The sequence below is a fragment of the Myripristis murdjan genome, chromosome 18 (genome assembly GCF_902150065.1).
Source record: "Myripristis murdjan chromosome 18, fMyrMur1.1, whole genome shotgun sequence".
Lineage (NCBI taxonomy): Eukaryota > Metazoa > Chordata > Actinopteri > Holocentriformes > Holocentridae > Myripristis > Myripristis murdjan.
The window spans coordinates 25,348,948-25,375,681 of record NC_043997.1 but is presented as its reverse complement, the minus strand read 5'-3'; the positions used below and the strand labels follow the sequence as shown (position 1 = coordinate 25,375,681).

Sequence of the window (26,734 nt, the reverse complement as noted above, 5' to 3'; positions counted from 1 at the left end):
TCCTCTCGCCTTCAAACCTCATCTCTAAAATCTGTTTCCTTCTCACCTCAAAGAGCCTCAATAGCCTGACACGAGTTCAAAAGTTCAGTGTCTCCTCTTTACTGTGTATTCTGCCCTCAGAACGTCTGTGATTCCTCAAATGACGGTTTAAACCTTTTCGATGCAACATCAAAACATGTGCAACTGAAGCCTATCAAGACGTGTTAATACAGATCGGCAGCGCAGGTGTCAGGAAACTTTCTCATATGTTGATATTTTGAAATGTTTTGTGATGTAGTGGCGTATAAAGTGAGCAGACAACACTGCGTTGGGAGGCAGGGGAGGTGGCAGATGGCAGGCTGGGCTTTGCGTCCTGTGCCAAAAGCAAAAGCTGTTTTCATTTTTAATCATGTTAGCTGGCTAATATTACCTAACATTAGGTAACGTTTCATAATGTTAATCCATGACCTTTTCCTAGCCTTAACCATGATATCAAACCTTTTCCTGACCTTGACCATGACAACAGACACTGTCCTAATCTTAACCATGGCGGCCGACCTTTCCCTAACCTTAATTATGACAGTGTTCTCCTTAGCCTAACCATGGCCTTCTCCTAACCTTAACCATGGCAACAAATCTTTTCTCAGTGTTAACCATGACCTTTTCCAAATGTTAACCATGTAGTTTTGGTAGCTGACGCAAGTATAGCTAATCATGTGATGTTGACCCAGGCTCCACTATATTGGGTCTAAGTGTAAATGTTGATATGCAACTCATTTTTGATTCATAGAAGTTGACATTTCCACAAACATTCTGCTTGCAGAAATGGTATAAACATTTTATTCTGGCAACCGGGTTGCATGTGGGGATCTGACAGAAATTTAAGAGACACTTGCTGTGCTACCTGTCTGGAAACAAAGGAAGGCGGCACACTCCAGCTCCTTTACTTAGCTTTACTTTAAGTCGGCAAGCCCTGAAGAAGACTCTGCCTGAAACACTGGTTAAATATTTAAAATAAACCAAAGTAACCAAGGTTGAAGTGTGCGACTTTCTTTGTTTTCAACCACACTGCGTTTGTTCAACGGCCTGCACCTCCTGTTTAAAGCTGATTTATAGTCCATTTTGCGTCCATGGCGCTCATGGCACGAACGGCACAGCACGGTGGTGCCAATGGCAGGCCACTCCTGGTTCTTGGGCTTGAGACAGCTTGAACAAGCCGGGTGCATCCTTATTTGTTTATCAAGGAAGTGATGTTACTGCAACCAATCATCATCTGTTCATCCAATGTGGCCTCCATTGCGCCATATCGTGTTATTACAAAAATTGGGAGGTCGATGCTACAGAGCTCAATGTTGACCACCGTTCAGGCTCCATCCATTCATGCCTTTACATGTGAATCCTCATCCTTTCCCTTTTCCTGTAAGTTACATATGAACTAAGTTTATTAATTCACTTTGAAAAACGTCCTGAAAATATAGCCTTGTTAAAAGAATGCATGAGCTGCTTTCCATAAATCAGATTTTTATCATTTCCCTGTCCCTGTTTTTTTGTGATGTTGGCTTATAAATGGCCTAATCTAAATCTAAGATCCCCCACTTGAAAGCAAGGAGACTTTTGTATGGGGCCAGCAGTATATAACTTAAATGACGCAATGAAGATTTTCATGTACAAACATTTCCTTGAGGCCGAGCTGATTTGGAGGCAGAAAAATGTATTTAAATAATTACATCTGACTCCAAATAATTATTTGTTGATTTAAGCCTTAATGTATGGCGCCAAAGAGACATTATGAGACATTATGGAAATCAAGCTTAGCCAGGCTAACTTGCTCATTTAGATCGCTGCTTCAGCTGAAGACTTTCTTGTGATGTTATGACTTCTCAAAATCTTTTTAATTGTTTTACAGCGTCCCTAAAAACCTGTTGTAGCGACAGAACAGGTAATTAGCTTGTCATTCATTGGTATGCAAATTAAAACAAGGCTAGTTTTAGCCAATAAGCATGGGTTTTTCACTGGTGTACACACACACATGCAAAAAAAACAACAAAAAAACCAACAACAGAAAGCAAAGCCTTTGTGGACTAGCCTATATATCAAACTGACATATTATCAGATCAAATTTATTTTTATTCACAGAAAACCTTGCTTCTTCCAGGTAAAACTGTTTTTGCATCCACTCACTAAGATTTAACTCAACAAATGTAATTATTGCAGCTTGAGGAGCAGCTCTGCATGTGAGAAATGTTTATATAGTAACCGTCAGTGAGTCCAGCGGTCTTCCAAGGAGGTCAGAGGTCATCCACAGAGCAGCAGCCCTCGAGCCTGTGTGTTTTGCTCAGAGACTCAAAGGCAGGGCGGCTGCTTGGTGATGACAGGTGTTGGAATGGTCTCTCTCCAGCCACTGGCCCACCTTTTCCCCTAATTTACATATGAAGATGTCATTGCAGCTACTGTCATTTATAGTTTATAGATGGGAAGGTCCTTGTGAAGAGTGGAGACTAACAGCAAGGATGGAGTGGAGATTGAGTCCACCTTATTCAACATTTACAAAATAATTATCCCTTCTCTTACTGTCTGTCTTTAATATTTACAGGAGAAATGCCTGGTGTACATCATGGTAAATAGTATGAGCGTTATGAAGATTAAATGAGAATATTATATTTTGAGGGAAATAAATTAGTTAATGGTTTTCTGACAGCAGGACTTTTTGTTGGTGATGGATTTGTGGGTGAAACGGGGTACTTGATTGAAAAAACATACGTTTATTGTCATTGTGGTTACACAATGAAATTCACTTGGCACTCTCAGCAGCAATTAAAAACAATTCAACACAAGACAAGATGGGATAAAAACAGAGGTTATCAATTAGTCAAGGCTAAAACACATTTGTTGGTTATAATATGACATGAACCAGCTTGCTGTGAACTTGTGACAAGGACAAGGAAACCTGCGATGCCACATGTTGTGTTCTTTAAGGCTCTGCAGCATATTATGTTCTATTAATTTATACTTCCAGTTCATTTATATAGGTCTTTCGAGTTATATTTATATTATAATAATAATAATAAAAAAACACATATATGTGTATACAGAGGTAGCGTGGCCGAGCGGTCTAAGGCGCTGGATTAAGGCTCCAGTCTCTTCGGGGGCGTGGGTTCGAATCCCACCGCTGCCAGTGGGCTTTTTCAAAGCATTGCCTCTCTGCAGCTGGATATGATCCTTAAATCATTGCATGAATCTTATGGTCGCAGGCTGGAGGTCATAGTAATCCCAGTCTGCTGCTTTTAATCACCATACCAACTTGTCCACGTTTCCTTCCCTCTCCACAGTTACAGCGGAACAGGGAGGCTTCGTGGGGTCCCCTCCCTCCAATTCGATGCAGGCCTTGGCTGACAGGGAAACCGTCCTGCCCTGTCGGTACAAGGCACAGGCGGGCGACACGGTGGTGCAGGTCACCTGGTATAAGAAGTCGTCCGATGGCTCCAAGGAGCAGATCATTGCTGCACATTACACTGACGGACAGACAAGTAGGTTGAGGAGGTGGTGCTGCAGACCTTCACACTGCAGCCTGAACATCAGTCACTCCCCATTCTCCATCACAAGCTAAAAACAAACCCCTTACAACAGCACACAGCAAGCCAAACCATCCTCTGTCATTTAGTCTCAACAATTTTAACTTCTTGGAATTTTCTTGAATCAAGTGTCATTTCCTTGAGCCTAGTGAGTGGATCTGCCTTGCTTCAATGAACTTATACAGAGGAATTCTTTAAAAAGTGAAACTGCAACCGCAACAAGTGAGATTAACTCATCCGAGTGGCAGCTTGTTTGCACTTGTTTTAAGAAAAAACAAGATTTTTAAGACAGACTTGACTTGAGATTCTCTCCTCTTTCCACTCACTCAAGGAATTCCCTCTTTCTCTCTCATTTATTGGTATTTGCTTTTTTATCCTTGCCCTCACTCTTAAAGCAAAATTTATTCCATTGATTAATAAATATTGACTTATTTAATTTAATGGCAGCTAACTTTGAGTTAACAGATGTTGTTTGGACAGTTACTTGTCTTCTTAAAGAGCTGGTTAAATGAAACCCTGGTACTTTTTGGTCTTGGTGATCTAGGAATTGAGTCTTCTACTGTTGCACTCATTGTAGTTAAATGCTGAAAGAGTAAACGTACTGTCATACAAGAGTGCAGACTTACATGTAAATGAACCTGATGAAACAAGCCCTTACTCCTGTTTTGGATTTTATTCTTTTTTTTCCTCCCTCACGCTCCATGTCTCTCCCTCTCTTCTCCTTTCTCTTGCTCTGTCTGTAGCGTTCAGTTCGTGGTCAGGCCGGGTGCGCTTCAGAGAAAGCGATCCCATCCTCGACTCGTCCATGGTCATCATGAGCACAAAGCTCTCCGATGGCGGGAAATACATCTGCCACATCAGCACCTTCCCCGAAGGCAACTTTGACTTGGAGCTGTCACTCATCGTCAGCAGTGAGTCCCTCCCTCACCACTTTCACTGAGCTTTTTGCTGCATCAAAGACCCGATGATATGTTTTATGAGCAGGACAATTCGTAATGATGACAAAAGTCCTACTTCTTCCAGAGACAGCAATCATGTAACAGTAGAGCTGTATGTGTGTACTGTATGTAGGAATTATCTTTTTGTTGATTTTTTTTATCTACCTATCTATTCTTATTTGTCTGTCAAAATTTCATAACAGGCATAACTTAAATAAAATGGTATGGGAGCCTAATGCCACTACATTAAAAAAGGCTATGCACTAATTTAGAAGCGCTCTTACAGCCAGTAGCTTTAGCCTGTGTTGTGGTGGTCTCATTATTTTGTGCATGATGGATAATGTTATTAAGGAATATTTTCATTGGTGTTTCAAAAACAAAGACATTTTAATAATACAATATGAAAACAAGTAAAGTAAATGTGCAATTGTGAGAAGGAAAAAAAAAATACACAATTTATCCATTTTTTTAACATTTTTTATTTTTTCATATGGCGGGAATGGGCTTCCATAGAAGAGTCATAATGCTGACTAATAACACAATAACTTGTAGGAATGAGATTAAAGTAGAAAATAATCAAGCTGTATGTTATTGAGTCAATATGATTATCTCTTAAGAGGTAGTAACTGTCAGTTTATGTAATAATGCATTTGCCTTTTTTATTCCATTTTCAATCCATATAGTGCGACAGCAGTTATTACATTTTCACTTGCTGATTTTTGTCCAAAGGTCAAATTAAGCCCACTATGCATTGATCAGATTGAAATATAATGATTAGCTTTATATTTAAATCGATTTCAATAATTTGCTCTGTCCTTGCCTTTCCTTATCCCTTATATGGCAAAACACTAATTAAAAAAGCTGAATTTCCCAGAAAAGTGATAAAGTGATGCTTAAATGAACTTTTAAATGAATTTTTCAGATTCTGGGCTTGGTATTGGTTGAAATTGAGGCTGAAATTTTGAGTAGTGACAAAGTGGTCCAACTGTAGCTCCACTTGACCTGTGACCCCTCCCCCTTTCCTCCCCTCCCACAGGTGATCCCATCTCTGAACTGATCCCTGTGACTCTCGTGGAGGGACAGTCCTACCACCTGGCCGCCACCTGCCGTGCTATGGCCCACCCGCCGCCCCGCCTCTCCTGGGACACGGACCTGAGTGGCCATTCCACCAACCGCACCTCCGACAACGGGGCGGTCTCCTCTCTGTACTCCCTGCACCCCCTGAGGAGCATGAACGGGAAGAAGCTGGATTGCCTGGTGTGGCATCCGACTCTACGGCAGCCCCGCAGGCTCAGAAACACCCTGGTGGTGCACTGTGAGTAAATACTGGCCTTTTCAAAATCATAATCCAGCACTTGGACAAGCACATGCCCAACAACGGACACACATAAATACAAGCAGATGACAAACAGGAAAGTAAAAATTCCTTTTTGTGGCTTTTCATTTTTAATGTAAAGTCTGCAGCATTCATTTTACATTCTTCTGGATATGAGTGTCGGCTAAAAACCTCAAATGGGGGTGCAATTTTAAATGCAAATTCAGCAGTTACTGATTTGCTTATATTTGCTTTCAGTTCTTTTGAAGTGGTATGTTTTTTTGTGGCACTTTTTTCTCTCACTTGCACGGACTGAAGCAAATTAAGCAGAGTTTTTTTTTTTTTTCTTCCAGTCCCTCCGGATGTGAAGGTGTCTGGCTTCAATGGGGACTGGTACCAGGGTTTGGAGTCGGCTGCCCTGAGGTGTGTGGGTGGAGGAAACCCCACATCAGAGAACTTCACCTGGACCAGGTAGGACCCGCCTTCTGTCTCTCGCTGTCTGGATGACTGGGTGACTAATTGTCTGATGTGTCTGGTCACTGTTTCTCGTAACTTGAGCAGCAATTAATCCAATTTTGCTATGAGTCGTCACCGCTTGAAGAGTTTAAATGGGACTTTCAGTGAGGTTACGCTCAGGTCAAGAAGAAATGTATGACATGTAATCCAGCACGATATTATTATAGCTTGGTGGAGCTCTCCGGGTCACAAATTTGTTTATTCTGCATGATTTATTTAGCCACACCGGTATTTCATTGTCACCTGCTAATGGTGCTGTCTCAATGGAAAATGACAGATTCAACCATCGTGCGTGTCATTGCACATTAACTGCTCAGCAATAAATCCCACGGAGGGTTTGACTTAGATTCCTGTTTGAGTCACCTGGTGTCAACTCACCGCCATTTCCTTTGGTGCATCGATGCTTTCTCAGGGTGTGGTGTAAAAGTTTGGCCAGGGATATGAAAGCCGTGAAAAAAAATGATGCCAGAAAAATGGCTTCTGTCACATTATGGGAAATGACAGTTAGGCCTGCAGGGAAATCCTCTATGGTCTCGCAGGCTACAAAGCTGGCAAAGCATATTGAAGAGAAATGCGTAAAATGTTTTGGTGAGGTTTTCCGTGTGGGCTGTTACTGCCAGAGAAGTTACATGCAAATTCCCACCACAGTGTAAGCCATTAATCACAGGAACACATCTTGAGAAAACTGAGTGTTTGTGAGAGAGGCTTAGCAGACACACGCCATGCATGAAGACACACACACAAACACACATACACACATATGAATCCACTCCTTTTTTCATAGGGAGTCAGCACTCAAATCTCCTGTTACAGTCAACCTCTTCTTACTCATGCACTCAGCTCTGGCAGACACACACACACACACACACACACACACACACACACACACGTATGGCGGCTGTGGTAGCGGGCAAACCTGTTGTCTTTGTCAGTGCATAGCAGCAGGTGAAGTAATAGCTGGTGTCACCGTGTCATGTTGCAGCTTGTGCCGAGAGCAGACAGAGGAGAGAGTTTCACACGAAGGAGGGAGGAAAAGGGGGAGAGAGAGAGAGAGAGAGGAAAGAGAGAGGGATGAGTAACCCCGGAAAGGAGAGAGAGAGAGAGGCGAACTTGTGGGAGCGGGCGAGCAGAGCGGGCTGGGGTGGATCAGTGGGCGGTGGGAGGTGGACGGGGAAATAGAAAGTGTGGATTTGTGTTTGCGATGTTATCAACACATGGTGTCTGCTGCACATGGAAAAATAAACTTTCCTGTAGGTGATAGGGGCTCTGCTTAGTTTAATACCTACCGGCAACACAGATCAATTTGAATAGAACCTCAGACTTGTTTCATTGATATATTTATGGCATTTTGCAGCAACACGGACCGGAGATGCTATGAAAGCAAAATTAAACTTTGATAGACTGCTGGGTTGTATAGTTCCCTGGGTGTGATACGAGTCCACATGGTGGTGAAATCTCCTCAGTAGCTGCTCTGTGCTGCCCTGAGCTGATAATCCACAATGCTGTATTTCTACTATAACTCTCCATTTACTTCCATGATGCAGCAGAACAACTCTCAAAATAAGCCTTTTAGCATATAAATGAACACAAAGTGGATTATGCCAATACAGGTGGTAACAAGTCCTGGTACCCATTTTTTGAGGAAATTAAAGGTTAATTTCTATTTGAAGTGTAATTTGAAGTATGTCCTGCGGGTAGTGTCTGCAGGAAATAGTACGAGAAGAATCTACCTTTGCTTTCACAAAAAATTGTAGTTACATGTTGTTTTGGGGACTTTGATTATTGGTATAATCCATGACATGATATAGCATAATATGAACCACATTTATCGTCATAAACACAAAGTGATTAAAGGAGCATGGAAATGTGTGATATATTTGTTTTGCATTTGTACTACTTGCAGGAAGGGTAAAGCGCTTCCAGAAGGTGTGATCCCTCACCCTAATGGTACACTAATTTTCGGGCGAGCCCTTCACGTGTCGGACTCCGGCACCTACCAATGTGTGGCGAAGAATGCAGCCGGGTCGGGGGAGGCGGAGGTGACGATCAACGTGGCAGGTTGGTACCAGCGCTGTCGACGTGAGAGACTCAGACTTGTGATGGCCTAATACTACATACCGCGAGAAGAAGATGCGCCTATCTGTCTTATTTTCCTTCCTCTTTTCATTTTTGAATGACTAACGTGTTAACCCCCTGCTGCACAACAGAGAAGCAGGAGCAGACGCTACCTGAAAATCTGCTGATGATCATCGTGGGCGCCGTGGCTGGGGGGCTACTCATCACGATGCTTGTCATTGTCATCTGCGTGACATGCCACCACAAACGCACCAGCAAGAAACTGGAGCAGGAGCTCACTGAGAAGAAGTACGCTGACACGCCGCGATGTTCAATTAAGATGACATAAGATAAGATGAGATGAAACTTTAATGACCCCCGGGGGGGAAACCGAGTTGTTTAATATGAGAACGGTGCAAATGAGGACTATTAAACATAATGCATTTGACAGTTACAACGCTGGAGCATGTTGAGTGGAGGCAGAAGACTGAAAAGAATGAAGTAGATCAATAACAGCATCATGCAGGATGTGCAAATTAGCAGCAATAAACTACCCTGAGACAAGAAATGAAGTAATATGTATGGGGTGAAAAATGTGCAGTATGAAACAAAAATATGGAAATAGGAAGAAAACCAAATATATGAATGTGCGGCATATATTCCAGATAAAAAAAAAAATTTATGCATATCATTGACACCAAATTGAATAGATTGTTCAGCAGATTGTTGGCAGTTTTAATGATTTCATTTTTCTTCTCCTCCTCTAAAATCTATATCCATCCCTCATTCTTTTCCCAGAGAGGAAATAAGCACACTGTCGAGACAAGCGTCCTTCAGGAGAATTAACTCCGTCAGCACAGATGTCAGAGGAACGGTAATATTATTTCATTCTCACTGAATGTGTTGTCTCGCAGCAGCCTTCTGCAATGTGGTCTTGTCGTAGTGTGTGAAATGAGTCAGGCCAAAACCAGGAGTATCACTCTTTGCAGTGCACGAATAGATCTAAGACCAGCATTTCCTTTCAAATCAGTAGAATCACACTTGCACACTGGACTTTTATTTTTTTATTTTTACTTAATTCTCCTATTGTGATGAATGCAGACTCAAGACATGCTCTTTTAGTCATGTGACCATGAGTGTTAGTTAGGAATGGCAAAATATTGCACAGTACCATAGCTTGTGACTGAGTCCAACTCTGATCTTTAGGGTGAAAAGGTATTTCAAACAACATCTAGAAAATAAATTGCACAGGGGAAGCAGTCAGAAGTTTGATGGCCTGTGTGTAATAATGTGTCATCAAGTCATTTCTCTGCTTGCGCTACTGCTCAGAAACGTAGTGCATGTGAATGGCTTTTTGGTGGCAAATTGCAACAGATGTAGGGGCATGGCAATACCTTAGGGCTCTTTTTTTTTTTAAGTTCCTGTACATGACAAGGATTGAGTGGATCCTCATCGTCAGCCCCACGGCTAATGCACCCATCCTTTTTGTTTTCACCCCAGACAGAGGAGAACATCCCTCTGAGGGTGGAGGGAACCCTGCGCACCAGCCTTTCCTCACTCGGGGTCAGTCTACGAATATATCTATCTCTGCATGCAAGGCCAGGGCCGGGGACTGAGGCTTTATTGTCCAGATGCCAGGCAGCTAAGTTCTGAGCTCTGCAGGCAATGCTTTTCAATATTTCTGATCTAAATGCAGTGCATGTTACATAATTACACATCATATTGTTTAGGACATTTGGGCTGTCTTTCCTGGGACCTTTTGCTTCAAGAACATTGTTGGTTCGTTTCTCCGAGTAAAACTAATCCCTCCTGTAGCTTTACCTGGTACTTACATTTGAGCTGGCATTCAGCACATCAACAGCTTTACCTATCTTTGGTGCAATTTATAAACAGTGACCTGAACAGTGAGTTAATATGGTTTCAGCAATCTTTAATTCTTTACATTTTAGACATTTAGCTGCACTGCCAAAACAGTCGATTTTATCAAGCAGTTATTCTGCTACTGAATCCTGAAATGTGTTTCCCTCAAAACATCTGCCAGTGGGGTGAGGTTCAGTTCAATTCAGTTCAGTTCAACTTTATGATCCACTTTTTGTGTGCAAAAGGTAATAAAAAAAAAAAGTTTTTTGCTTGTATGTGCAAAAGTCTACCATAATTCCAATACAGTTTCACTTGAGAATCAAAGGAGGATCGCTCCACTAGTCTCAAGACAATCTCCGTTAACAGTTCAAGAAAATTCCTGACTGATTTGCATAGGAAACAAATGAAATGATCTCACCCTACTGACCTATTTTTTCTGCTTGTTTGACAGAAATACAATTTTAAGATCAACACCAGACTAGATGATTTGATAAGGTGGAAGAACTCTGATTGATCACTGCAAAAACTCAAAATCTTACCAAGATTATTTGTCTTATTTCAAGTCAAAAATGTCTTATTCCTAGTCAAAATATCTCATTACACTTAAAATAAGACATGATCACCTCAGAAGTAACTTGTTTTTAGACAATTGTCTCTTGTTTCAAGTGAAAATTTGCTTGAAACAAGTGAAAATTTGCTTGTTTCATTGGCAAAATTTGTTTCTTGTTTCTAGCTAATTTTCACTTATTTCAAGTGAATTTTCACTTTTTCCACTGGCAAATTTTGCCAATGAAACAAGCAAATTTTCACTTGTTTCAAGTGAATTTTCACTTGAAACAAGTGAAAATTGTTTCAAGTGAAACAAGTGAAACAAGTGAAAATTGTCTAAAAATAAGTTACTTCTGAGGTGATCATGTCTTATTTTAAGTGTAATGAGATATTTTGACTAGAAATAAGGCGTTTTTGACTTGAAATAAGACAAATAATCTTGGTAAGATTTTGCGTTTTTGCAGTGATGATTTTCAATCACTGAAGAGCCAAAATTGGAGGCTCATCTCAATTTGGTTTAGACTGTGGGTGCATGTAAAGATACAGTACAGACAACAGTATATGTACTGGTATACTAATCAGTGTTTTTTCCTGCACTGACAGGAGCAGGCTCGCTGCCGAGACAGCCGATCGACCATCTCAGGCGGGCGGGGAGGAGGAGGAGGAGGTTCAGGGCTCGACTACCTGGGGCGACCTGTCCTGCACAACAGCTCACGAAGGGGCAGAGACAGGCCTCTGGATAGAGATGAGGAGAACCGACTCAGAGTGGAGTCATATGTGAGAAACAGCTCCATTTCCTTGGTAAGTGTGTATGGCTGCGTGTTTGTACGTGCCCGCATGTATTCATGGGCATGCCAAAGCCTGATTTAATTGAATTGCAGTATCGAGCTTATTAAAGTCGGCACACTTACCTGCTGATGATGCAACTAAGACCTTTGTCTCCCCTGTAGCAGGAAAGCCGTCTCCACCCACCTCTGATACCCTCTCCTTTCCCGGTGATACACTCCACCGAGCTGCTGAGGCAACTAAACGGGAACGCCATCATGCCACCAGATGGGGGTTCACTGCCAGGAGACATCACCAGGAATCAGCAGAACTCCCCCCTGAGCTGCAGCTACCCGCCAGTGACAGACGACGAGGATGAAGAGGACGAAGGTCTAGGGGGGTTGATGAGTCCTGTGAACCAGGAGCGTCCCGATGACCAAGACAGCGAGACCAACAGCTCCCAGGTGTCTGAAGCCCACAGTACCCGCTTTCAGCAGACTAATGGCACACTGAGACCCAAACCCCGGCAAAACCCCATGGCGATAAGTCCCCATGCCTCCCTCATCCACAAGGCCCAGATAGTTTAGCGAGCAGCTGGGAAAAAAAGGTGTGACCCCACAGGAACGGCCCCTTCCGGTCTTCCAGACGGGGTTCGGATATGGATAAGTGCACAAAGTGAGTTTTTAATTGCAGCCCAGCACCAAAAAACCTGATTGTGAAGCGACAGCATCACGAACTGCTTGAGGCTGACTCTGCAAACTATGGACTGTGTTATTACACCGCTGCATCCTCCGTGTTGTATTATATATTATGTAGTGACACCGTGTCTTAATGTCTTCGGTGTCACTAAAGGAAAAATCCACCCTAAAACACTTTCAAGGTGCACTATACAAAACTGAGGGTAGATTAAAGTCGCTACTTTTTAGATTCAGATGAAAAAAAAAAAAAAAACATGGAATAAGCAGGTAATTTATCGGTAACTCAGGTAATGGCATGAACCGTCAAATTTTGTTCCACTTTTTCTCCCAGTTGAGACTAAAAGCCTTCACCCTCAGGTCTGACGAGGAAAACCATGTAGACACAGCCATCCCGTTTTGTGCTTATTCCACGATTTTGTCAGCTCAGGCGTTAATTTTACATGGTGGACCTTTAATGCTGTTTAAACAGCCTAAATGGCTCATGATGATGTAGCGTGCATTTTTTGGGGGGTTGAGGGTGCACTTTTCTTATTCCCACAAATGTAAAGACCATTGAGATTGAGAGCAGAAAACGTTTCAACCAAGATATCAGCGGCAAATGCGTGGTGTACCATTACTCGCTCAGGTTTAAAGAGCAAGGGCTTCTTTCCAGACTCACCATTTTGCTCCGATGTTTAGCAAGCTGTAAGACCTCGTAGACACTGTGTTTTGACTAAAGGGTCTATGTCTAGCATTTTCTTGCCAGGAAAAACCTCTCAGTGGGCTAATCACTACGGCTCTGTCCACCTATATTGATAACAAACTCGACGTACGCAAGGCAACCTGAGGGAAGGTGTCAGGAATTACCACACTTCATGTCAAAATGACTCCTGGAACTGAAAAGTGCTTCTGAGGGAGGATTTCGACTTAGATCTGAGTGTCGAGTGGCACAGTGTCTGTAAATCTGTACAATATGCAAATGAATTACACTAACATAATAAGAAATAGTTTTTTATTGAATGTGTTTTAATGACATTGTTACTACCAGACTATATAGCCTATCGGTGCATCACTCTATGTGAATATTATTCACATCTGGACTCTTGTGAGGCTCAAGGCTATATGCTGTAAAAAATAATTATAATAATCAGGCTATCACAACAGATCTGCCAAGTTCCTCTTCAGCGCTGGAGGTTGGAACTTGGACTGCTACAGACTTTTAATATGGTGGCAAAATGTGTCAGGTATTATTTTTGGTAGATTGTTATTCTGTGGATTGATTGTAATGTATTCTGCTCTGTTACAGCTATGACCTAAGCAATGCAATATGCCAGGAAAATAGAGGAAAAATCAATTTTGCTTTCTTGGCAAATATGAAGTATTATTGTGTCATACACACGTGTATTACAATGTCTTGTCTCGTTTTGTCTTGTTTTTCTATGCCTACTACTGTAAATACTCTCTTGTTTCAGGAACATGTCAAATGCCTTGGCTTATAAATTAGGAAATGTATTGTTTGGGAGTGAAACATATTGGATCAGTCAATGTTTTCAGCCAGTTTGTTGTACAATATTTCCGAGCACAGGCGGTAAAGACCATCGGATGAATGGCATTAAGTTTAAATGTAGGCTCATGTGCTCGCAGCGCCCCCTGATGTGTGCTGCTGGGAAGTACAAGGACCTGAGTGAGGACTGAGCCTACAAACTGCACCCTGACTTCAACTGTGAAGTGGAACATGACCAAAGTGCCTGGCTTTTCTACAGCAACATTTACCAAGGGATGTGTATGTGTTACTGTCAGTTTGCATTGTTGGGTGGCAATAAACATCCAGGGTTTTTATACACGTGTACTTTAATTATTTGCTCCACAAATAACTGGAAGGTGCCTTTTTTATAAACTCAAAGCTTGTTGGTTTGCTTTAGACAGCTGGGATTATTTACTTACTTGTTTATTCATTTATCTTATTGATTTACTTATTAATTTGTTTGCATGTGTTAAGTTTAAAGGTGTCAGATCAGAAACAGGACAATGAACACAATGAATTTCAGTTGTAGTGTATTCACTACAGCTTAGCACAGTGACAGGATGCATTGAGCTTTCCCAACAGAAGCAAACATACACATTTTCATGAGAAAATGTAATAATTTTTAGTGCTATATAAAATCATAATAACAACCAAAACCTTATCAGTAGTCTTATCAAATTGGGGGTCCTTCAGTCAAATTATTATTTAATTTAATTTAATTGGATCTGTTTTCTCGTTTGTTTGTTTTTTGATCATTAGCATGAAAAGTTTGGGGATGTTTGCTTAGGGCTTACGAGGCCAGGTTAAAACAAAAAACAAATAAAATATCGCAAACAAACAAACAAATAGAAGCCCCCCGTCGAGTCGACCCGGAAGTGTGGAATGAATGAGGTCAGGCAGAAGCAGGAAACAGAACTCTACAGCTAAGATGGCGGAGGAGCAGCAGGAATCATCACAGGGAGAGTTGGAGGGTAAGAGGAACCGTTATAGCACAGGATATCCAACGGTTTGTCCCGGTAGTTTCTGGAAAGTAGCCCCGCTGGTCGGCGGCGCGGCTGCCCGGTGCCTGGCCCGCTGTCCCGCTGTCCCGGCGACACGCAACGAGGAGACACAGACACACAGACCGAGGCCACAGCTTGTAGGCTAGCCAGCGAGCTAACGCTAACGGCGCTACACAAAGAAGAAAACGCACGGTTAGCCAGGGAATGAGCCGCAGTGAGTGACAGTACAGGAGTCATGGAGGTCATGAAGCGTTGTAAACCACAGATGAGGACTCGGGCGCCATTTGTTTACCAGAAAGACTTAATTTGTCCCGGCAGTAGAGCAGTTTTGATTTCAAATCAGTTCGAGCTAGCACCGCCAGGACTAGCTGACTGGCGTTAGCCGGTGCTGTCATAACCACTGCGAGAAAGGCTTGTGTGAGGAAATAAATATGAGAAATAATGCTAATTTTAAAAAAAACAATCACGTCAAAACAGTCTTCTCGCCACCTCTTTATAGCATTTAGCTAGCAAACAAACTCGGTTAGGCTTCGTATTTTTTCTAAGTCCGTTTGCTGTGAAAGTAACGCAAACCGTTATTCGGTAATGGCTGGTAAAGGCCAAGCGGCCAGGCACAAGTTGATGTGCTATTAAGTTTACACCAGGGTTGAACCATGTGTCCTTAGTACACTGTTATCTAGCCATAAATGTGAACATGTGAGATATTAGTCTCTCAAAAAGCGATGATAAGGACTAGGGCTGCACCACATGGACAAAATTTCATACTTCGATATTTATGCTAAATACCTTGATAGTAGTAAGGTATGACTATGAGTTGACACTTCTTTGAATTTTCAAGTGTTGCAAGCAGTAAAAAAGTATTTGATTGATTAGAACCTCAAAATTGATGTCGTCCATGTGGTTTCCTTTTGAGATAATATGTTTGTGTTTAGATAGATATATGATAGCATTATATTGTTCAGTCCTAATATGGATGATATCAAATTTAGGGTTAGGGTCTCTTGGGCCAACCAAGAGAGTGATTTGTCCATTCTGATCAATTAAATACTTACTGAAGTAACTTCATTTTCTACATCCAGTTGGTATTATTATGATGTTTTTTTGAGGAATGCTTAATTTTCACTGTTGCCACACTTTTCAATTTCAAATCGTATATCATATTGCTATATTTGGTATAAATAGTGAGGTATGAAATTTTGTCCATATTGTGCGGCCCTAGTTTACACAGCAATATGCATGTCTATTATTATGGCCTTCACTAATGGCATCTTAAAATGCGAGGATTATCTATCTTAGAGGTTTGTTAGGCTCAAAACATAAGATCTGAAACGTGTTGTTTGTTTGTGTATGGAAAAAAGGCCAGGTCAGACTGCACTGACCTGAGAGGTTGTAGGAATCATTAAGAGCCACTCTTCAATTCTGCATCAAATGAAAAAAAAAAAAAAAAAAAAAAAAAAAAAAACAGCTCCAGTAGCATTCATTTCAATAAAATTTCCAAGTTTTATTAGTAACATTCCTCTTGCTCAACATATAAACGAAACACTCAGTATTACTCAGAAATATGTTGAATATCTCAGAAGGCCATAACAATCTGTTAAAAGTCTCCAGCATTATTCTATCAAGTATTATCTTTGTCAGCAAGCATGGCATAATTAACTGCAACGCATTTGAATTGAATTTGGCTTCATGTTCTCTACATATAGGAGAGTGTGGGCTATATATTTGGCTAAGAAAAACAAGTAGGTTATATCACTAACACACTAAATTATGGTATCAAATGAGTAATCGTCTACAGTCTTGGCAGTCAAAGTCAACTCAGAAGTATCCACAATATAAATCTGGTATACAGAATATGATGGTGCACAAAATTTACATTTCAGTGCAGTGAATGGAGATTATGGCATCCACATTCTACATGTCATCGATAAAAAATACTTTGAGTGTCAGCCTGTATGCTCTGTGACTGTGTCTCTTTATTAGTGTCTCTTACCTATATTCTCCAGAAACCCCAGAGACACCACTATTAAGATGTCCTCCTTCTGTTGCAGGAGTGAACTGCCTTGCATATGACGAGGCCATTATCGCTCAGCAGGATAGAATTCAGCAGGAGGTGAGAAATGCCCTTACACAAAATAACTGAGAAGTTTATCACAGATATTCAAAGCTTCCCAGTTCTCCACAACTTTGTTTTGAAAGACTACAGATTATATGCATCTCAAAAATGAGGCTCAGAGGACTTTTGGGGTCAGAAGTATCCAAAAATGGAGGAAGATAATTTCACTGGATGTAATATGTTTTTATTTCTGTAATGTTAACCTGTCAAAGATGGCTGCAGAACTATGATCTAATAAAGTTAGCTTATGATCAAGTCGTCATTGCTCCTCTACAGAGATGCTGTCCTAGCCCTGTTCACACCACCCAGTCAGAGTGACCCATCAGTTGAACTGCTTGCAATGTGTACACATCAAGTGTAACCCCACTAATAATCCTTTTTGTTTGTGTATGTCTAGATTGCCACCACTAACCCTTTAGTGTCGGAAAGACAGGACCTGTCGGTGCTGCAGTCGGAGTATGCTCAGGATGACACAATTTATCAGCTCAAGATCAAGGTCAGTCAGACCACATGGACTGCTCTTGGATTACTTCACCAAAACAGACAGTAGCTCCTCCACAGTCCAGGAGCCCTTGCACATGCATAACTGAGTGAGCCGGGTTAGACAGTTTGACAGAAGCCCCAGATTTGTGGTTCCTCACAGCAAGTTTAAGATCTTGTCGAGCTTGTTAACAGCAGCCACAGTTGCCTAAACTCAAACTGCAAGTTGTCAGGTTTAGTCAGAGTTTGCTGGATTAAGACCATAAATTTTTAAACTTCCCCCATTCATGAACTCATTCCAGACATGGCTGCACCTTTTCTCAGAGAGGAGCCAGGAGATAGGTGGAGTCATGAATAGGCAAGATTTTAGACCAAGATTCTTCATTGACTGAAAGAAACACACTTATTAAAATTATTTCTGCCGAGAGCTAAATGTATGCACAAAAGTAAAAAATAATACTCTTTGCTGAGTTTGAAGAAAAAATACATTGTTCATATCCATTTAAGGCATAGTTTCAGTAAAATACATAATTACAATAACCGTATAGAGTCAATCTTAATTAATTTGGTATATCACCAAAGTTGATAAAATGAATTGAATTATTTTGACATGTCCGATCACAGCTGTGGAACCACATGAGGTGGACTTGAAGCGTTTTACCTTTTCTTGTATACACAGATAAAACACACATCTCAAATGTACTTCATCATATCATAAGAACAAGCTACTTTTACTTAGGTAACTGAGTGAAACTGAAGTCAGATTTAAAGTCATTCATTGAAGTTAGAATTGCTTAATTCAATTTAGTGAAAACTTATCCTGTTGAACTAGTTTAAGTCTTTCAAGCAGAGTAAAATAGTTCTTGAAATTTAGGTCAGCTGTTATGCAGTATGGTTTATAGATGCAAGCAGCGATGGCCTGCTTGCACATTTATTTTATCCACAGGGCTCTGCTATGATCACTTTCTCATTTTATGGCGGTGAAACATGCTGCTGTCTAAGTCTCAGTGCTATGCCAGCCAATCAGATGCCAAAATAATTGTATCCGGGTTTTAAATCAGTTCACCGACTATGTTAGAGGAATTGAGTTAGCTGGATAAGGATTCGCTGGATAATTTGAACTGTTTAAAATCAAAGTAGCTGGATTAATTAAACCATGTACTAGGAACAGGGCCCAGATCTTCACTGTGTCCAGAACCTTCTGACAAAACGGTCTGTTGGTTCTGTACTTGGAGAGCGTTTCTGATTGTAAGGAAATCATGGCATTAAGTCTAAATCCTTAGGCATTATTCAGATTACAGTATACCTAATTGAATGAATTTCCTCCTCAACAACTTATCAGGCTCAGAATTTTTCTTGCTTTAAGCTTTGCAAATTTCTTTGGATATGGTTGTATTTTATACTTCTGTAATCTGTCATTTTTTTATGTGTTGATCAGGACCTACACAAAAAATACTCATACATTCGTAAGACACGACCAGATGGGAACTGTTTCTACAGAGCCTTTGGCTTCTCACATCTCGAGTCCCTGCTAGACGACAGCAAAGAACTTCAGAGGTGAATGGTGTGACAATTCCAGGGCAGTGGCAGTAGCATCTTGTCTTGGCCTCCTGTCTCAATCCCACACTGATGTGGTGTTGGATTTTTAAAGCTAGTTTTGACTCAGTCTTGTCTTAGCCTATTTGTGTTAGGTGGATTCTGCTAATTAAATGCTGTGGTCTAGGTTTGGATTGACTAATGTGGTCTTGACTAGAACCATGTACCCCACTACCTAATCAAAGCTCCTTCTCCTCATGTAGATTTTTCTCTGTTGTGGTTTTGTTACTGTAAAGAACCTCCAAGCATGCACTGTACTGTCACTTTAGCTTAGATTTGCGTTGTTTTCAAGTGAGGCTCAGAATTAACTACTTCTGGTTGCTGTATTCATGGACTTATCAACTTGTTTTTGTAATGTCTCTTCAGGTTCAAAGCAGTGGCAGCTAAAAGTAAACTGGACCTGGTTAACGAGGGATTCACTGAGTTTACCATTGAAGACTTCCACAATACTGTGAGTTGCAGTGCTTTTCCTTAACATTTTGAATTTAGTGAAGAAGGAAAAAAACAGCCACCCCAAACAAGATCGGTGGCACATTGTTTGGCTTGCTTTGTCTTCTTTTGCTAGTGGAATTGCAAGCAAAAATCATTATTTCATTTCTTAAAATGAAGCCGGTGAACATAATATTTATTTCCTGAAATGCTTATGATGCACCCCTCTCCAGTTCATGGACCTAATCGAGCTGTGTGAGAAGCAGCCGGGCCTTCAAGAGCTGTTGAGCTCCTTCAACGATCAGAACATGTCGGACTATGTGGTCGTGTACCTGCGGCTGCTCACCTCAGGCTACCTGCAGCGAGAGCACAGCTTTTTCCAGCACTTCATAGAGGGAGGTCGCTCCGTCAAGGAGTTCTGTCAGCAGGTCAGTTCTTCATCTCCATTTTATGTAGATGAGGAAAAACTAATAAGTCCAAATATCTAGGCACTTAGTAAATGCCTAGAAATTATTCATGTGTGGCATTGGATGTCACTTTTCATCTATTGTATCACAGTGTCCCTATGCAAAGCCCTTTGAAACTGCAACTTTGATTACGGGCTATATTAGTATGATCATTCTTGTGTTAGTGTGTGAAATTTCCTGCTAGATGTTGACAGTGTAATGTTTGATTGTAATGTGGCCATTTGTACAATACAGTTGATTACAGTTTGAGGATTAATCCTCAAAGATCAACACTCATTTCACCTTCAGTAACTGTAATAAATGTGCCTTTAGCAAGGAATCCAGTCAACTGTGTTCCATCACCTTGCTGCTGAACTGTTGCTTATTATGAGACTGGAATTATAAGATTCTGTCATTTTTGTTTGTTTGTTTGTTTTTTAAATCAAAATTATCCACATCCAAAAAGATGAAATTCTGCCTCTGAAAATGCTTTCAACTTGTCCATCTTATCACCAGGTTCAGTGTTTAAATAAAAAGTAAATCTATCTTTCAGCCAGGACCAGAGCCTCGTTAATGTAGCCTGAAAGAGGATCAACAAGCCAGAAAATAGGGCAATTCAAGTTCATGAGTGTATCTATTTAAAATATAGGTTTGGTATTGTTCAATCCAGGCCAAGCATTTCCAAAAAGAATATTTATAGCGGAGTTTGAGGCTGAAGTGAGTGCCCTGTTGGATTGTGTAATGGTTATTGTAATGGTTTGGTGAGAGCTTTCCAGGCTGTCATAACAAAGTTGTTGTAATGAATAGGCAACAGGCCCAACACATTTTCTGAATAAATACAGCACTTGTGGGCGTATCTTGCTCAGAACAACAGTGAGATTCATAATAATACTGAGCAGCAGGGTGGTAGGTTGTTTCATCACTAAAACTGGCAGTGGAGTTGTGTGATGCACAGTTTTAAATGATGAGTATTAGCATGTTAATATGACCCTGGTTCACGTTGGAGACAGTAGCTCCACATACTGACCTTGCAAACAATGCAAGATCAGTGTGCAAATGTCAGTGGCAATGCAGCTGATTGCAAGTGACATTTCAGTCAGAGACACTGACACTGTTTTAAGTTTTGTCAACTTTGATACCAACATTTTGAGAGTCTGTATCCCATAACTGCACAGTACCCAGATAGACCAAAGTCATTTTAATTCAGGCCTAGGCTAGGTCTGTGTCTGAGAAACCCCTTACCAAAACTCCAAGGTCATGTAATGGTGTAGAACACAGTTTGCACAGTGAGGCTCAAAAAAGGGTGTGTTTGTCTGTACCTGTTTTGAGTGTGAAGTGAGGTGTTGCTCAAAAAGAAAAGACTACTCAGTCAGCCATCCCAGAGTAAATACATGTAGGGGAACAAATGTATGACCACAGTATTCAGCGTCACACCGTTCATGCATGACCGTGAAAACAAACTCACCCTTTATCCTTGTCATCTGTTTGTCTTTTTGAAGGAGGTAGAGCCTATGTCTAAAGAAAGTGACCACATTCACATCATCGCCTTAGCCCGGGCCCTGAACGTGTCCATCCTGGTGGAGTACATGGACAGAGGAGAGGGGGGGACAGTCAATCATCACGTTTTCCCTGAAGGCAGCGACCCACGCATCTTTCTCCTCTACAGACCTGGCCATTACGATATCCTGTACAAGTAACAGCCTTCTGTTCACGGCCCTCTTCATCCTCCTCCCCGCTGTAGGCAACAGCAGTGGGTTAAAAATACTTCAGCCACGCTGATGATGCATACATCTGTGTATGAAGATGACACTCTTGTATTTGAGGAAAAAGAAATCACAGTACATACCTCCCCTACCCCCCACTCCCAAGTTTTTCCCCAATCATCACAAAATGGTTAATTAAAAAAAAAATCTTTGGAAAAATAGAAGTGACTCCAGGCATTTAGAGTTGTACAGTTTTTTTTTTCTTTTGTGGTTGTAAATGTTATCTACTTGCTTTTTGTTGGATTCTTTTTCTTTGTTACACTGCGTTTCATTGAGTTTTATTAAAGGGATTTACATCTTACTTGTGTCAGATGATGTGCTTTGTACATTGCATTACATTAAATTATGCTGTTTAGCAGATGCTTTTGGAGGTATATTTTTCAACAGTCCTCAACGGGGTGGGGGTGGGGCTTGTAATTCTCAGCTCTACAAGCCAAATTGTCAGGTGGTCAAACTTTGTTATTAGAAATGATCACAAAATGATCATCGTCATCATTTTTTTCTTTTTTTCGATTGTAAGTAAAACATGTCAAAAAGCCAGAGGACTTCCTGGCAGTCCAGATGCTTTCTGCTGCCTCCTTCCCTGATCGAGCAGTGTACCAACCTAGCCAAAGATCGTCAATTGAATGAGGACTAAGAAGATGGATCGTCCAAGATAGGGAAGAATATCCTCGAGCCACGCGAAAGCAACGTGTTTATCATCAGTGCACAGTGAAAAGAGTAGCAGGTGGTTTGTATAAATAGACTCACCGTTCGTCGCAAGGGTGAGAAAAGGGCAACTTATAATGTCATTTTGAAAGTAATTTTTAACAGCATGTGTTTCAATTTAATACGTCTCCGATTTCTCTTCCGTTGACGTCAGGTTGACGCATTGACAACCCAGTCTGTGGTACTGTGAAATAGACACCGAGTGGGAGGTCTCGTTTCCACTAGTACATCCTCTGCTTGGCGTGAAGTTAGCAGAGCAGAGTGAGCGACAATGTCACCGCTCACACACATACTGACTACAGCAGGCAGGAGGGCAGGGATGGTACTGACTGCAGTACATACACGGCGGCATTCCTCTCTTACAAGTACGTTTGAACGTGGAATTTTTCACTCTTAGGTAAAAAGTGAAATGTTATTTGGCAAAGCAAACTCACCACTGCCGGCACATGCCAATGCTAGCCAGCTAGCTAATTGGCTACAGCCAGTACGCTGACAGGGAGAGGTTGACAACGGGTTGAAAATTGTAGTTACTGTGGAAGTCCGAGTTAAAATGTTTACGGTAATTTTTAAGCTGTGATATGTGAGCTCTGTCGACGGTTTATTGTATTTTAAGTTAAGCCTGAATACAGGTTGCTAGAGAATGTATTTTTAAGTCCATTCAAAAAAACAGCAGGTCAATTAGTTGCGTTATGGGCAAAGTTACTCAACTTTACAATACGTATTCCAGATATGAGGAGCGACTCTTCACTTAAGAGCATTTTCCCTTCTCTCCACAAGAGCAACCCGAAACAGCAAATAGTTAACATTTTGTAGAGATGTGGGTTTTTTTTTTTTTTTTTTTTGTTAGTTGCATGTACATGATGCACTTATAGTGCATCAATTAATTATGCAATTGCCTGCTACATACCACACTTGTGTTTTATGCCTAGCTGAACTGATCGAAAACATGGATAAGAAAGCAACCTGGGACCGGCTCTACACTGAAAACAGCAGCAGGACGACCAGTTTCAAAAACTTTGAGTGGTTCTTTGGGTTCGACTCGGTCCAGGACTTCATCATGCCCTTCCTACAGGACGAATCCCACTCAGAGTCCCTGCTCCAAGTGTTGGATATGGGCTGTGGTACCTCCGCCTTGGGCCCCTGTATATACAGACACTCTGTTGTCCCAGTCCAGGTCACATGTGCAGACATCTCCCCAGTAGCTGTGCGTCTAATGCAGGAACACGTCCGAGCCAAAGCCATCAACCCTCACCACCCTTCTTCCCTGCTTGAATTTCTAGAGCTGGACTGCACACAGCTCCATGGGCACTATGGTTGTTCCAGCCTGGACCTTATAGTGGACAAGGGCACCACAGACGCCTTGCTGAGGTCCAGGGAAGGTAGAGGGAAGGCCAGCCAGGTGCTGAGGCAGTGCCTGAAGGTGTTGCGGAGCTCTGGGTCTCTGCTTCAGTTTTCTGATGAGGACCCGGATGCCAGATTGCTCTGGCTGGAGACTGAGGGGCAGGAGCCGGGAGGGATGGCAGCAGACGTACGGGTACAGGAAGTTGGGGAGCTGCGAGGAGTGTGTTATTACTGCTACCATGTGACTCCTCGCCCTGTTGAGCAGTAGTTGCTGTGCTGCCTGTGCCTCATATGGATCATCAGTGCGAATAAATTATGTGACGTATGAAAAATGATCTGTGTCATTTTTGTTAACTTAATGTCAGTCATTACAATGATCAGTACGGAATCGTTACTGTCATCTCTCCTTAATTTTATTCATATGACTCGTAAGCCTTTTGGCAATAAGGCCAGGCAATTGTACGAACACACACACACAGATTAACACTTAACCACACTTATCCATTATTAACTAAAAATTATGTTAGTTTAGGGTTAAGTGCCCATATGTTGACACACTCTCCCTCCACACTGGCACTTCACTAAGGAGTGACGCTCCTCATCGAGTCACACTCTGGGCTGCAGAGGGAACTCCTTGAGAGGGAGGGGATAAAAACATGGGTAAACTCATAGATGTCCTCATCACTTGCCACTTGAAGCAGGAAACAGCTGTTGCCATGGTTACTGAGAAACATCTTCCTGACAGAGTGTTCTTTCTAAAGTGGAAGGATGCTATGTAATGAGCTTTAGAAATGTATTTCAAGTAAAATGTGTGATATTTGTATTACAGAAGAAACTGTCCTTCAATGCTAAAAACTTTTTTTTTTTTTTTTTTTTTAAGAAAAACAAGTCGATAAATATGTAGGTCTGGTCCAAGATAATATCTGCTTGTGGAAACATCTGTATCTGAAATAATGTGTATATTGTATGGCATAATTATAAGTGCTCAATAATGGAACCTACATATTTCTATCCCATAAGTAGGTCACTGTGTTTGCATTGTTATAAAAAATGACCATAACAACCACTGGAAATTTCTTTACAAATGACTTTAGAAGTTGCCCTTTTCTTTTTTTTTGCCTCTCATTGTAATATCCCATGCATAACTAGCATTTCATAAATACTTATTAGATATGGGTAGAGTTCTGGTTGCATGTACAAGCATATTCCAAGGCTGCTGCTTTGTGAATCATGCCTGGGTGCAGTGTTGAGAGTGAGAGCCAAGGTCGATGTTGCTACTTTCTTTTGGGTCAATTTGACTCCATTCAGTGTTTAACAACTCCAAATACATGATTAATATTAACAAAATGACCCCAGTTATTAAAAAATGTTAGTGAATTTGAAGGTAACAGGAGGGTTAAAATTACCATGGTATCCTGTGCATGCAATACATTCACTTCACAGTGACATGTAAGCTGTGAAATGCAAGAACACATTTAATTGATCAGTTATGTGTCTGTATGTGTTGTATTGACTGCATGGCTCTGAAGCTATTGATTGTGCTTTACATATTCTCTCTGTGTATAGCATTTCCCCCTGCAGCCACAAGTGCAGAGAAAGTGAACTGCACCCCCCAAAAAGTGAGTTGAGTTTATTTGACATCCACCTGCCAGCCTCACTTTTATTATTGGCTTCTGCAATGGACTCCCAAACACCCCACTACATCAGTCTGACCAGCTCCATCATCCATCTTCCACCTGCTGCCCCCCTCAGTGCTGCTGTGGACCAGGAGGTGCCCTGTAGACTATGGGGCTACCATTACCACTGTATTGATTGATGCAGTTTTACTTCCCATCTTCAAAACCGTTCCTGCTGCATCGGTCGTCATGGTTTCCATCCTGGAAACATTTCCTGCTGCTTTGGTCGGCGCAGTTCCCCTCCCGGAAACCATTCCTACTGCACTGGTGGACACAGTTTCCATCACTGAAACCCTTCCCACTGTTGATTAAAGCATTAACTAAGGTAAGTGCATCGTCAGGAATTAGACCTATCATTTATTAAGAATGCTCATTTTGTATTCTTTGTTTGCCTAAAGTGTGGCTGCTGAACCTAATCACATCCACTACAACACAGCACACATGCATCACATGATGAAATCATAATTAATTAAAGGACAAATTCACTATTTTGGAACTTAGGCTCTATTTACAGATTATCAGGCATCATCCTCAGAGATAGAGACCATCATTTCATTGGTTGCTTCAGTACTGATCCTGATATCAATGTGCTGCAGGCTCCTGCTTGGCTACAACAGCTGTCAATGGGGCAAATTTTATATGGCTTTGAATAACTGAGATAATGTTGCTTTTCTGAAGTGGGAAGATTATTATATACTCACAAATGGAGCATTTAGTCTGTAGTTGTGGGCTTATAGACAATAGTCTTCTTTTGGGACTTGTTTTCCTGCTTCCACATACGACTCTACAAGCTGGGCTGAATTTTTTCAGGTAAATATTTTGAGAGTATACACAAAGCCTTCCATTTCAGAAAAGCAACATTACCTTAGTTTTTCAAACCCATTTGCGATTCCCCCATTGCCTGCTTTTTAGCATAGTGGAAGCCTGCAGAAGATCGATGTCAGGATCAATAAAGACATGACCGGTGAAATGGTCTCTACATCTGAGGATGAAGCCAGACCATTTGTAAATAGGGCCTAGGTTCCAAATATTGAAGTTGCCCTTAAAGAATCAGTTATACATGAGTGCATTGTGTTTATGGCCCTCCAAATATAAAGTGGTGAACCATGTTATCAGGTTCCAAACAAATCTTATCTGATCAAGTAAATCATAACTCACGATGATGTACTTACCTTAGCTAATGCTTTAATTAATGCATATTCATATATAAATTCATACCCCAACTGAAAAATGTTACCATAAAATAATAACAAAATAAATCAAAAACTCTGATAACAAAGATTTGTGTCACACTTTTCTTGTGGATATGGCAGACATTAACAAAGATAAGAAAAAATAAATAAAACAAGGGTCAAAGAAATGTAAAAAGCAAGTCTGTGAAAGTGTGTTTTCAGCAAAGTTTTTTAAAAACAACACAGATTTGGCTTGTT

At 41.2% G+C, this 26,734-nt stretch overlaps 3 protein-coding genes and 1 non-coding gene across 5 annotated transcripts in view; all 4 read left to right on the top strand.

Moving 5' to 3' along the window:
- LOC115377079 (nectin-4-like) overlaps positions 1–14,052 on the top strand; it is a 17,420-nt gene extending 3,368 nt beyond the window's left edge. The window contains exons 2-11 of the mRNA XM_030076954.1: positions 3,309–3,506; positions 4,295–4,462; positions 5,526–5,804; positions 6,158–6,275; positions 8,224–8,378; positions 8,528–8,684; positions 9,174–9,249; positions 9,876–9,938; positions 11,388–11,585; positions 11,735–14,052. Of these exons, the coding sequence (XP_029932814.1) occupies positions 3,309–3,506; positions 4,295–4,462; positions 5,526–5,804; positions 6,158–6,275; positions 8,224–8,378; positions 8,528–8,684; positions 9,174–9,249; positions 9,876–9,938; positions 11,388–11,585; positions 11,735–12,136 (1,814 nt within the window). The 3' untranslated portion in view covers positions 12,137–14,052. The remainder of the gene's footprint in view (positions 1–3,308; positions 3,507–4,294; positions 4,463–5,525; positions 5,805–6,157; positions 6,276–8,223; positions 8,379–8,527; positions 8,685–9,173; positions 9,250–9,875; positions 9,939–11,387; positions 11,586–11,734) is intronic.
- trnal-aag (transfer RNA leucine (anticodon AAG)) lies at positions 3,073–3,154 on the top strand. Its single transcript has one exon. It is a non-coding gene; the product is annotated as a tRNA-Leu (tRNA).
- A 556-nt stretch (positions 14,053–14,608) lies between the features above and the next one.
- otub1b (OTU deubiquitinase, ubiquitin aldehyde binding 1b) lies at positions 14,609–21,880 on the top strand. The gene is made up of 7 exons (XM_030076766.1): positions 14,609–14,722; positions 16,801–16,862; positions 17,263–17,361; positions 18,784–18,902; positions 19,308–19,392; positions 19,604–19,798; positions 21,316–21,880. Exons 1-7 carry the CDS (start codon positions 14,638–14,640, stop codon positions 21,511–21,513), a joined length of 843 nt encoding a protein of 280 aa, XP_029932626.1. The 5' UTR covers positions 14,609–14,637; the 3' UTR covers positions 21,514–21,880.
- Positions 21,881–22,495: 615 nt separating this feature from the next.
- cskmt (citrate synthase lysine methyltransferase) lies at positions 22,496–24,458 on the top strand. 2 transcript variants are annotated; one of them, XM_030075590.1, is made up of 2 exons: positions 22,496–22,652; positions 23,217–24,451. In XM_030075590.1, the coding sequence occupies exons 1-2, from the start codon at positions 22,559–22,561 to the stop codon at positions 23,894–23,896; spliced, it is 774 nt and encodes a 257-aa protein (XP_029931450.1). In that variant the 5' UTR covers positions 22,496–22,558; the 3' UTR covers positions 23,897–24,451. The 2 variants fall into 2 exon arrangements, with proteins under 2 accessions (XP_029931450.1, XP_029931451.1); XM_030075591.1 differs by having other exon boundaries at positions 22,513–22,684; positions 23,217–24,458.
- Positions 24,459–26,734: the final 2,276 nt, after the last annotated feature.

Bases quoted from the DNA above. Each gene is read 5' to 3' on its own strand.
- otub1b (XM_030076766.1), top strand. From the start codon at position 14,638: ATGAGGTCAGGCAGAAGCAGGAAACAGAACTCTACAGCTAAGATGGCG. The intron at 14,723-16,800 runs GTAAGAGGAACC...CTTCTGTTGCAG, and splicing joins ATCACAGGGAGAGTTGGAGG to GAGTGAACTGCCTTGCATAT. The intron at 17,362-18,783 runs GTCAGTCAGACC...TGTGTTGATCAG, and splicing joins TTTATCAGCTCAAGATCAAG to GACCTACACAAAAAATACTC.
- cskmt (XM_030075590.1), top strand. From the start codon at position 22,559: ATGTCACCGCTCACACACATACTGACTACAGCAGGCAGGAGGGCAGGG. The intron at 22,653-23,216 runs GTACGTTTGAAC...TTTTATGCCTAG, and splicing joins GCGGCATTCCTCTCTTACAA to CTGAACTGATCGAAAACATG.